The sequence below is a fragment of the Sardina pilchardus genome, chromosome 17 (genome assembly GCF_963854185.1).
Source record: "Sardina pilchardus chromosome 17, fSarPil1.1, whole genome shotgun sequence".
Taxonomy (NCBI): domain Eukaryota; kingdom Metazoa; phylum Chordata; class Actinopteri; order Clupeiformes; family Clupeidae; genus Sardina; species Sardina pilchardus.
In genome coordinates, this window is record NC_085010.1 from 22,750,062 (window position 1) to 22,762,561 (window position 12,500).

A 12,500-nucleotide genomic window follows, 5' to 3' on the forward strand; every position below is an offset into this window, starting at 1 on the left:
GGTGACAGGTACGGCAAATCCGACAGCGCAGAGCAGAGCTAATAGCTAATGTTAAACAAAAAAGACCCGTACCAACACATTGCTTTTTTTATGAAAGTCAGAGACGAACGACATTTCTTACAAACCGAGCATACACACAGAAATCAGGGGTGGTATGGGAAGGGGGCAGGGGACGGGGGGGGACGGGGGACTTCATATTCACATTTATTCTTACATACTTCTTAATCGAAGAGGGTGAGGGAAGATGGGTGTCGGTGAATAGGGATGGTTACTTTACAAAGAGAGTGTCACTGATTGAGACACACAGAGAGAGAGTTTCCTAAGTGAATCTTAGGAACATTGGGTTTGACAGAGCTTGACTTAATACTGGACATAATAAGCAGCCCAATTAAACCGCAGTTGAGTCATTGGGGGCAGTTGAATGCATGCTGCACGTGCGTATGCGTGAAATGCACTTAAGGAGGGGAAGAGGACTGATTTAAGTCTGTTTGGATAATCATCTGTTGAATGTTTTCAAATGCGGCCGAATTTCAAAAGAAAACACAAAAATATGTTTTCATCTTATTTGTAGATTCTTTTTTTTCTCTCTCCCCTCACAAAGTATGCTCAAAACTTGTTTGGCTTGCAGTTACATCTCCCTCTTTACTGATAATCAGTAAATCATTTTGCAAGAAAAAGAAGAAAAAAATGGCAATGAGTTTGCCATGGTGCATGCAAGCAACACAAAAAGCCTCTGTGTAAATGCACACAGTCTTTTTTCTTATGAATGTCATGCATCAAGTAGAGCTAATTGATTTAGGAAATAGAAAGGATGCCTGAAGAACGCTTCACTACGATGCGCAAATAAGTAAATTACAGTCTTTTTCATATAAGTGTGCAGGCCCCAGACAATGGGCGTGTTACATGGGGCTTTAAATGGGCCTTATTGAATCAACAGAAAACAGATTGAGAAATCCAATCACGCCGCCCAATTATGTAATTTGGAAGAATGTGAATGTGAATATGAACACTTGAGAGAGCATCTCTCTCCACTCCCAGACCCCCCCTCCACCCTCCACCCTTCACCCCGCCCTCTCCGACCCCCACCCTTGCCCCAGCTCATCCTTTTTCACTAAATTTACCAAATTAGCAAATTTGTTAAGTTGACTTGATTGTGAGTCTCAGTATGTTAACAAGGACACAGAGGGGGCCACAGAGAGCGCCAGAGAGAGGGAGCTCTGTGGACTGGGAAGAAGGGAGCTCTTTGAGGGTGGACGGAGGGGGTGAAAAGGTCACTCCTGTTTGTGGTCGGAGGGGTCGCGTGGTGCCGGCGGTAGACGGGGGATCGGGGTGCCACGACGAGCCAAGGGGTCAGACGCTCCATGAGCGAGCCTGTGTGATCACGACCTAGACTGCAAACGAGGGCGCAAAGGGTTGATCTGACTGATCTTTGTGAGGGTGATGAGTGTGTGTGTGTGTGTGTGTGTGTGTGTCTGTATGTCTATGTGTATGTCAGTGTGTGTCTGTTAGCTTGGTGTTGTCACCACTTATGTGAACTTTCTCTCTTGTTTTTTTTTTTCTTTCTCTCTGCTCTTCTTTTCTCTTCTCTCTCTTTATAGAGCACGACACCAGAGTCATGGCCAAAGAGCGACAGAAAAAAGACAACCACAATCTCAGTGAGTGCTTCATCACTGACAATTAATCGGACTACATTGTAATTATTGATTAGGTTTTGCTCTTAAAAAAATCATTTGTGTGGACACGTCTTCATCGATCGCTCTGTTTGTCTTCCAGTTGAACGGAGGAGAAGGTACAACATCAACTACAGAATCAAGGAGCTGGGGACACTCATACCAAAGTCCAATGACCCGTGAGTGTCTGAGTCACTTTTAACTGTTCTCCATTAAAAAAATTGCTTAGGGTCACATCAGCCAATGTCCATACTTTAACAATATTCCAGCAATCAATAGCAGTTTCTCCCTTTAAACAGGAAATAGATGATATACCACAGTTATAATTTACATTAATGTTATCCAAAGTGAATATGATAGTATGAAGTATTTTTGATTATACATTAGAGTGTGATTGAAAAAAAAAAATCAGATAGAGGAAAAAATACATTGTGATAGTCTTTTATTTTCCTACCTACCATATAGTAACTGGGGCCAAATCCTGCATAAATATAAACAGTAAGCCTTTTATTTTCTTCCAACAATGTGTTCATCCATTCCTTGTCTTGATATTACACAAGGCTCCAAAGTGCTACCCAAAGTTTCTGATTCATGTTTGAGCAAGGACTGTTGAAGTCTCTTGCTCTTTTTTTCAGTCAAGGTTTTCAAAGTCCTTGAATGAGACAGAGGTCAAGAGCAGGCAGGTTGGAGCACAATTGGCCCCTGAGATGGGTAGCTCAGCCCGGAATGGGACTCCATTGGCCCAGCTCAATTGAACTTTGGATGGAATTTAAATGGAGGGCGACTGTTGTCGCCGGTGCCATTAGCTCAAGATAAAGGAGATTATTAACTGGCATCAGAACCCCAGACGTCTTATTCGGGGTGGAAAGGGATGATTTTTAACCAGGTCTCTCGCTCTCTCTCGCTCGCTTTCACACTCCTTTTAAAAAAGTAATGGTATCAGGAGCGAGTGCTCTTTGCTTCCTCCTCTAAGTCCAATCTTTTTTTTTTTTTTTTTTTACACACCCGTTTTCCGACACTCATTTTTGGCCCAGGGATTAATTTTAGCACACAAGGACCCCCAGAATGGACTTTCTCCAGATGTACTTAAGTATTCTATTAAAAATCCCATTCAGGGGGCCCGACGTAATGTCCGAGAATGAATAATTGGTCGTGTAAATCACTATGCCTTATTCATATATAAAAATTGAGCCTTTGTAAGTTTTTTTTTTTTTTTTTTACGCTCTCGCTCTCTCTGTTCATTTCTTTCTGGGGTGCGAGCATTCTTGCTGACACGTGGACTTGTGTTTAAAAGGTTATCTCTCTCTCTTTCTCCCTCTCCACACTCTCTTCTCTTTCTCTCTCCCTCTATCCCCCCCTCTCTCCCTCTATCCCCCTCTCTCTCTCTCTCTGTCCTGTTGTCTGCGCGGTGCTCCACAGGGACATGCGCTGGAACAAAGGCACGATCCTGAAGGCCTCGGTGGAGTACATCAAGTGGCTGCAGAAGGAGCAGCAGCACGCCCGCGAGCTGGAGACTCGGCAGAAGAAGCTGGAGCAGGCCAACCGCAGACTGCTGCTCAGGATCCAGGTACGAGAGCGCCGCAAAACACACACACACACACTCCTTTATTCACCCGTCGTCATACGCTCTCACAGAAGAGAGGGAGAGAGAGAGACGGATGGAATGTATGTGTGTGTGTGTGTGTGTGTGTGTGTGTGTGGGTGGGTGGTTGTGGGTGTGTGTGTTAGAAAGACCGAGAGGGTAAGAGGAAAACCACAACAAAAGGTACAAGACGAAGAAAAGACTTGGTGTCAGTTCAATTAGACAGAATCAAGGAGAAAACAAAAGTAAACAAACTGAAATACACACATGGACAGATGCATGAAGAAGCCATTTGCTCTCTCTTCATTCCTCCCTTCCTCCTTTCCTCTCTATCCCTCCATCTCTCTGTCCATCTCTCCCTCTATTCATTCCTCCTTTCCTCTATCCCTTCATCTCTCTCTCTCCATCTCTCCCTCTATCCCTATACCTACATGCCTGTCTGCCAGGCTTCCCACTGATGTGAGTAACCACTGTGTCCCTCCCTCTGCTTTGAAGTTGGACCCACTGGAGTAATTACTTGATTATCAAATCCTGCATCAGAGGACACACACACACACACACACACACACACACACACACACACACACACACACACACACACAGAAACAAATGTATGTTCACATGGCCCGCATACCATAGCTCTCACGCAAGAAGGGAAAGCTGGTTAAGATCACGCAGTCCAATTGGCCTGCTAGTGACACACTATATGCAAAGGGCACACAAACTGGGAGAGAGACCAGCACGGTTAATTAGACATCACAGACTCGCACACACACACACACACACACCTCTACTGCTCTGGGGACCCTGGCTTTGTCTCATCTGTGCGCTCCCCACCATGCCAACATATGCCACCATGCCAACATATGCCACCATGCCAACATATGCCACTATGGGTCCATGCCCACACCGTCTTCTCATTCAGACGCCTTGGATGGATTGCCAAGGTGTTCTACACAGGGATGAAAAGGCCGCTTTATGTATAGATGACACTTTTTTTTTTCTCTCTCTCTTCAGCTGATAGACAAACAGCTCTTTATCTGTGGATTCCACTGAAAGACTCCTAAGTATTTGAGAGAGAGAGAGAGAGAGAGAGAGAGAGAGAGAGAGAGAGAGAGAGAGAGAAAGCGAGAGAGAGAGAGATGAGCCACGGATTCCACATTCTTGCTCACCAGGAGTGACAAACACTGGCAGAAAATGCCAACCCAAATCCTGTGCTGGTGTTCAACATTGCGTCAGTATGCCACCGTTGTTCAACACTGTATCAGCATTTAACCTTGAACCAGCACTGTAGCGCTATTCAGCACTGAATCACCACTGTAGCATTGTTGCATCCATCACATTACATCAGCATTGTGCAAAAGGGTGTTTTTTCTGTTTCTTAATCAGTCATAGGTGTGTTTTGGGCGTAACATTCTTTTAACCAGTGAGAGTGTCAGAGAGTGTCATTCCCTTTAACAGCAAGAAGCACAACTTCAAACAGCGCGTTGGTATTTTGACAGTCAACGCTTTTGTAGGAAACTGCTTGCACATGTATGGAGCAGAGGGATTCCACATTTAACCTTGCTTTGCTAAAACCTGTTAATGACTATCAGAGTAGCCTACATGCTTTCTGCAATCTCTTATTATTTGAACTCATAGGCATTAGGGCATAGGAAATTAACTTCACTTAACTTCACGTATCCTGAAAAAAGCAACACTCACCTCAGTAATGTTCGAATGACTAAATAAAAATCCTAAGGATATTTATCCTGCAGAGAAGTTGTTTGGGACTGGTTGCTGTAAGGGCTGCTTACATCTCCTGAAATGGCGTCTTCAGCTGAGCTTTATATTTGCCTTTCCCTTTAGACCAGGATTTTATTGGTCAGTGGTCTAACGATTTTGAGAGGGTGTGCGATATTTGACAGTCATAACTTTACTAGGTGTAAGATGAGAAGAGGCCTTGTGTCGTGCTTTGCACCAGGCAGGCCTTTGTGAGGAACAGGCGTCCTCTGGAGCAGTATTGACACAGACTGATGATGTGCTGACCCCCCACCCCCCCCCCATCGCCCCGTCCTTCTTTTCCTTACTCTGCCCCTGTCATATTTATGATGGCAAAGCTCAAAGGATGGATCACTCCGAGTGGAAATGGGGTGTGTGTGTGTTTGTAGTGGATGTAGATGAAGTGATTGGACACACACACACACACACACTTTGTAGAGAGCCGAGAGCCAGATTAATCACTCCCCCAGTGCTAAATTGGGATGCTGTTTAAACACCATCAGTCTACCAGGCAGTGCTATGGGGTGGACATGAGTACTGATGTGGTGGTGCTCAGTGCTTGGGTCGGCAGTGGCCAGATAGATACTGACTCCAGAACAGATCGGTCCCTCAATTCCGTCTTGTTTGGTTCAGATCCACTGCTGTCTTACACTGTCTGAGAGAACAAGGCTTCAGGGAGAGAGGATGTTGATGTGGTGGAGATATATTCAATTGAATTAGCTTGCAGTGCATTATTCTTTACTGTAAAGGTTCTTTGTTTTCAATGTACTGCACTTGTGAAAACCTATTTCCATAGTATGCTACACTGTGTTTTCTGTGGTCCTTCGTGTTTGGTCATCTTAGCAGTTTATCACTCTGGCGTTTTTCAGTATTTTAACAGTATTCTCTGTGGTTTTGCTCTCTCTAGAACTCTAGAACTTTCCTTGTGTCCTCTCCGTGGTCTAACCCCGCTTATCCTCTCCTGTGTCTGCTTTTATCTCCTCAGGAACTTGAGATCCAGGCGCGTGCGCATGGTCTGCCCAACATGGCCACCTCTCTGGGGACCGTGGAGCTGTCCAGCCACCTCCTCAAACAGCAGCAGCAGCAGCAGCACCAGGGAGCCCAGCAGCCCCCCCTCTACCCCGACGAGCTCAACGGAGGAGCCGAGTACCTGCCCCGCACCCCGATCATGGGCGCGCAACCGGGCGGTGCTGCCGCCGCCGTGGCGACAAGCGGGGGCCCCCTCGGGCCGAGCGGAGGCGGGGCCACGGGCGGCATGCCCTCGGTGCCGTCGTCGGGGGCGACGGGCGGGGCGGGGGAGCCCGGCGACGGCTCGACGACCTTCTCGGACCCGCTGTCGCACTTCACGGACTTCTTCAGCGCCACGCTGAAGGAGGAGCACCGGCTGGAGGAGATCCTGATGGACGACCCGCTCTCGCCGTTCGGCGCCGACCCCCTGCTCTCCGCCGCCTCGCCCGACGCCTCCAAGGGCTCCAGCCACCACTCCAGTTTCAGCTCGGACGATGACGACGACCTCTGATAACCCCCCCCCCCCCCCCCCCCGTCCCTTAATGACCTTTGAACCCTCCTGACCTCTGACCCCTCTGTGGCTATGCCACCTCCCTCTCCGACACACTCCCAGAACACAACATTCAGGCAAAAAGACATTTTTACACAAAGACATTTCATGCTAGAGGCCTGAGACTCTGTGCCCTTATCTCCTGAACCGCCTAACTGCTTATGAGGAATGGACAGAGTAAGTGAGAAAGTGAGAAAGCGAGACAGAGAAAGAAAGAGAGAGAGGGAGCAACTCCCTCCTTCCATACTCCCAGATTTTACCGACATTCATTGAAGCGCATTAAGACAAAAAAAGGGAGATCCAGTGATGATGGGAGATCCTGACAGAACTCTGCGAACACTGTGCAGCCTGCATTCACAAACAGACTGAATGACTCTCCTACTGTATGCAGTTCTTACACTGACCACATCTGATGCCTGCCCTGTGCAGGAAAGATGCGTTTTAAATGTTTCTTAAACGTTCTTTATTGAGGTTTATGAATCAAAGTGGCCAATGTTGCCTTAATCTGATGCTTTGTAAAAAAAAGAAAAAGAAAACGGACATAGCAATGCAATTATAATCGTACTAGTTAAATACCTAACAAACCCTTCTATTGTCTCGTCTTAAATGTATTTTTTAAGAAAATATGTATGTTTATGTATTTATATGTTTTAATCCATGTATTCTTGAAAACAATATTTCTTACATCATCTAACATGATACATTTTGTATTCTTTTTTGGGGGTGGGGAAAAGATAAATAAACCCCTTTTTATTTTCAGTGACTTTACATCAGTCTGATTTTTACACTTTTATGTCAGGTGTCCATCTTTAAAGATCATCTGACACACATTTTTTGGCCGGTAACGGTACTCCTCTCTATCAAAGACCCATCAATCTCATTTTCCAAGTATAGTATAGCTGCAATTAACAGCAAAAAAAAAGATGTATTTTCCTACTGTCACGCACAAACCAACTTTTCTTCATGTGAAGAGAAGAACAACTCCCGAGACACCTCTTGACCCATGGAGCCTATGATTGGCTAGCACTTTGTGATGCGTTGCAGCAGGTCAAAGGTCAAGTGTGGAGCTGCCCCAGACACTCTCCTTGAACTCTGGGGCTGATTGCCTCTCAACAGAATGTGAGTGTAACATGAGAGAAAAAGGTGTCTGGGTTTTACACCCTACAGGATAAAGAGGGAAAGAAACGAGAGAGAGAGACAGACAGAGAGAGCGAGAGACTGAGAGAGAGGTAGAGCGAGACAGAAAAACTGAGAGCTAGAGGGAGCTAGAGGGAGAGAGAGGAAGAGAAGGGGCAAGCACATAAACACAAAATCAAAGAGAGAGGCAGACAAAAAGGAGTGAAGAACAGTCCAGACAGACGGTGACCGTGTGTTTCAGAGATAGATTGAGAGAGGGGGCCATAGGGAGAGAGGAAGGAAAGACAGACAGAGATAGAGAGGATGAGAGAGAGAGAGAGAGAGAGAGAGAGCGCTGGAGAGTGTGATTGTCATGACTAAATGACAGCGCACTGATGAACACTGGTGTCCTGAGGGTCACTAACGAGGTGGAGAATAGCCATAATTACCCAACTGCTTGAGAGAGACAGACAGAGAGAGAGAGAGAGGGAGAGACAGACAGAGAGAGAGAGAGAGGCCATTAAAACCAGACCCAAGAAGAAGAAGAAGACTGTAGAAAAAACTGTTGAAGAAGTAACTCTTGAAATTCTTGCGTTCCACTACTTATAAGGAGGAAGTTGAACTCTCCTCCCTGTTATATTTGCATAGTGTGTGTGTGTTTACGTGTACTGTATGTGCGGAAGAGTGTGTGTATGAGTGTGTGTGTGTGTGTGTGTGTGTCTGTGCATCTGAGTACTGAGTAATTTTATATTAGACGCTCTCATAAGTCCCCCATGAAAACCAAAGCCTCTCCCTCGCCACTCTGAAAAGTTTATTGGAGTTGATTTAAAGTTTTATTTAGGCGCTTCTGTTAGTTGCAAACGATGGGCTTTTTTGAAGAACCATTTCATTAGGAGATTTTTCAAGCATATCTGAAATAATGCATTAATAATACAACAAACACCAGAGACCAAAAAAATAAATAAAGAAACATAAAAAAAAACACGTCTATGCATTTCCGCGGATACCCTGTGTTCCTCATCAAAGCGTGTCTAAATTAATGTTTTAGAATGTTATTAGCTTGTATGTTTCTCTGAAATGAAATCGAATGCGATTCAGCTTGCATCTCCTTCTGTCGGCTCGAAAATAAAAATTGAACCACCAGACTCTGCCAACTACAAAGACCTGTGCGATGTTTACGCCTAATTGGCTGGAGCAATTATGGGAAGGTAAATATATTCATTAAAAAGAAAACAGAGACTTCGCTATATTTCCATGTGATGGCCACTCATTTTCATCAGTGCAATTTTCCCCCTTTGTGTTTGTGTTTGTGTGTGTGTGTGTTGGTGGATGTTGGGGGGGGGGTGATCATTTTCTTAGCATCTTGCAATCCCCATCAAGCTTGGCTGGTAGAGAGAGATCCTCTGTATGTCATTAATGGCTGCTCATGTTCCCCATTTCCACCCTGAAAAAGCTCCATATCAAAGCAGGAGGGAGGGCATGCATGCATTGATTTCTAGTGCGTTCGGTTTGGATTTAAAGGCGTGAGGCTTATCAAGGGGGAATTGGGAGTACAAGATAATGAAAACGCTAGTTGTTTTTGAGCAAGAGAGAGAGAGACAAAAACACAAGTAATTATGCACTTATAATTATTCAGTAAATTCATTATCAAACATGCTTAGATATTTATTTACATTGAATCTTAATTGCCATGCTGTGTACTGAAACAGTTATTTCCAGGCTTGATGCATGACTTGACTTGATGCATATTTTTTAAAACAGGAGAGATATCAATATACATTTTATCGCTGTTATCTAAAACAACTGTTTGCATTTCAATGTGTATGGTTTCTTACATACACTGTACACTGTTTATTGTCTATCATTGAACATGAAAGCAGGTGTGAGTGTGTGTGTGTGTGTGTGTGTGTGTGTAATTGCCTCAGGTCTATTCTCACTCTTCCCATACCTTTTTTGCACTTGCTGCTGTGTTTCACCAGCAGGTGGGAGTAAGACACTGCGTGTGCAGTCCCACTCCCCCACATACACACACACACACACACACACACACACACACACAGAGCACACAGCACACACAAGAGCACAGCGTCCACAGCATGACTCTAGTTTACCACTCCAAACAGATCAGACTCCCACTGACTGCCAAACGCAGTGTAACAAACAAACTGGCACGCGTTTCCCACAATCCCGCTGGGTTTGCGGTTAACCCTCTGATTGAGACTTATACATCTGTTGACTCCATAATCACAACACAGATCTTTGTGTGTTTGTGTGTGTTTGTGTGTGTGTGTGTGTATATGCACCCACTGATTGCTATTAAGTATTCGTGCATGAGTGCATGTGTCGTGCATTTGAAATGCGCACATTTGTTTGACATTCATCTGTGCCTGTGTGTTTGCTTTCTTGTTTATGTTTGTCTCGCAAACAGGTGTGTTAAATGGCAGCTTAGCACAGGTGAGAAGTGACGCTGTCGTGGCGTCGTCCCCGGAGACCGCGCCGTTCCGCTCAGCTCTGTCAACACAACAGCAGCGCGGGGGCCAGGAGACACATTCAGGTGAAGGGCTGGCGTCGGCAGGCTGCGCTGCAGATGTTCAGCAGCTCGGCTGTTCTCACCTGACCAAGTTGAAGGATTATTTATTTATTTATCATCTACAGCTCCGGAAAAAAAAAATGAAGAGACCACTACACATTTTTCTGGTGTCATCCCACGGTTGTTGAGGGATATTTGAATGAGTTGACGGTCATATTCAAATTCGCAGTGGTTTCTTAACTGTGGAATATGACTGTCGACTCATTCGAATGTCACTCAGCAACCGTAGGATGGCACCAGAAAAATGTGCAGTGGTCACTTATTATCGTTTTTCAGAGCTGTAAATACCCAGACTGGTAAATACATAAACACATGCACGGAGCAGACATGGAAACTGACAAAAATATGAACAAAGGCAAACAGAACAGAAACACGTGCACACACACACACATGCACACACTCCCTCCAAAATCACAACATTTCACTATTATTTACAAGCACATGACAACTGTGGCCGTGACAATGTGCCATGACCAAATTAACCACAATCTCACTGTGAATAACTATTTTTCTCCCTGTTTTTGGGGAGGGTTCAGAATTCAGTGTTGGCCATACTTGTTGAACTACATTTGAACTTTTCCACTGATTTTATACACAGTGACCTCACAACCCCCTGCCCTTCCAGACACACACACAAACGCACACACACACACACACACACACACACACACACACATACACACACACACACACACACACACACACACACACACACACACACACACACACACACACACACACACACACACACACACACACACACACACACACACAAACTGGTCAAGGCATCCTCCCGCCCATGCTCTTTTGAGTCTGGCCCCAGTTTCAGCATTTATTGGGATGGGGAGAACGGGGGAGAGGGGGAAGGAGGGGGGGGGGGGGCGCCTGCCTGTGTCTCCCCAAGCTCTCACGTCAGCGCCCAGAAGGGGGTGGGGGGGGGGGGGGTGGGGGGGGAGTTTGGGGCCGCGCGCATTAACGACGGAACACAAACGAGATGAAAAGTGCCCAGCTGGGCCTGGCCGCCGTAAAACGCCGATGCGATTTCCAGAGTTATATGAATCGCGCCAGATGCCAAAAACATAACTTCAAACAAATTGACTCCCAATTATTTGAGCGCACACTTCCAGATGTGCAACAGATGGAGGCAGTCGGGTGGGGCGGACCCGGGTGGAATAGGGAAGGAGGGGTTGTAGACGAAAAGCTGACCTTTGGTGTCTTAGGCCTCATTTTTTCCTCTCTCAGACAGTGTGTGTGTGTGTGTGTGTGTGTGTGTGTGTGTGTGTGTGTGTGTGTGTGTGCAGTCACGGCTATGGCAAGAGGTCATGGGTGAGGGACCAGCGATGCATCATTAGGACAAAGTGAATTGACAGAGATCCAGCGTAGCATTAATGTACAGTAAAATATCGTGGAAAGAAAATGTGTGTGTGTGTGTGTGTGTGTGTGTGTGTGTGTGTGTGTGTGTGTGTGTGTGTGTGTGTGTGTGTGTGAGTGTGTGTGTGTGTGTGAAAGAGAGAGAACGAGCGGGAGAGAGGGAGAGAGAGGGCGGAAAAAAGGTGGAATAAGCTGTGATCTACCTAGGAGGTTTCACACATGAAAATTCATCAAGGAATCTCACACAGCAAAAAAAACCTGTCAATTCCCCAGAAGAACCGAGAAAGGCCCACACCGCACATTTCTCACTCGAACGCATGCAAATGAATTTTAATATATGAGTGAGAACAGCCATTAGGGAGAGTGAGTGGACATACATTGACTCACACAGTACCCCCTTTTAAGGCCTGTTTAAAACGCATATGATAATGCATTCTGCTGGTGCTAGCCTACGTCTGTATTAGACCCCCGTATTCCACTCTCTCACTCTAGAGGGTCCAGCGTGGAGGTGGGGGATGTGAGGGTGTGATCTGCTAGGGGGGAAAGAAAGAGAGAGAGAGAGAGAGAGAGTCAGGGTGGAGGTAGATTTGAAGGTGGTAGGGGTGGGGGGGGGCAGTTAGGGGCTAGCTGGGGGCTGATTATTCGTCCCCTGATGCCCCCTGTTATTCACAGGGCCTGGAGATCTACCCCCCGCCTCTCTCGCTCGCCACTCTCTGCCCCGCGTCTTAGGCAGCATATTCTAATCAAGTGCGGCCCCTCACGGCCATGGCCTCCTTCTCCCGGCTCGTTTAGGAAATAAATTCAGCGCTTTAGCGGCAGAGGCTATGCTAATCTGCCGCTACCGCCACCTCG

The 12,500-nt window shown here is 46.1% G+C and overlaps 1 protein-coding gene across 6 annotated transcripts in view; it reads left to right on the plus strand.

Annotated features, from left to right (window-relative positions):
* tfec (transcription factor EC) overlaps positions 1–7,330 on the plus strand; it is a 55,407-nt gene extending 48,077 nt beyond the window's left edge. For 4 of the 6 annotated variants that reach the window (XM_062518650.1, XM_062518652.1, XM_062518654.1 and 1 more), the window contains 5 exons: positions 1–8; positions 1,599–1,655; positions 1,774–1,849; positions 3,090–3,237; positions 5,999–7,330. The exon at positions 1–8 is cut by the window's left edge and continues 113 nt beyond it. In XM_062518650.1, the coding sequence (XP_062374634.1) occupies positions 1–8; positions 1,599–1,655; positions 1,774–1,849; positions 3,090–3,237; positions 5,999–6,532 (823 nt within the window). In that variant the 3' untranslated portion in view covers positions 6,533–7,330. The remainder of the gene's footprint in view (positions 9–1,598; positions 1,656–1,773; positions 1,850–3,089; positions 3,238–5,998) is intronic. The other 2 variants (XM_062518651.1, XM_062518653.1) reach the window with 1 other exon arrangement.
* The last annotated feature ends 5,170 nt before the right edge of the window (positions 7,331–12,500 follow it).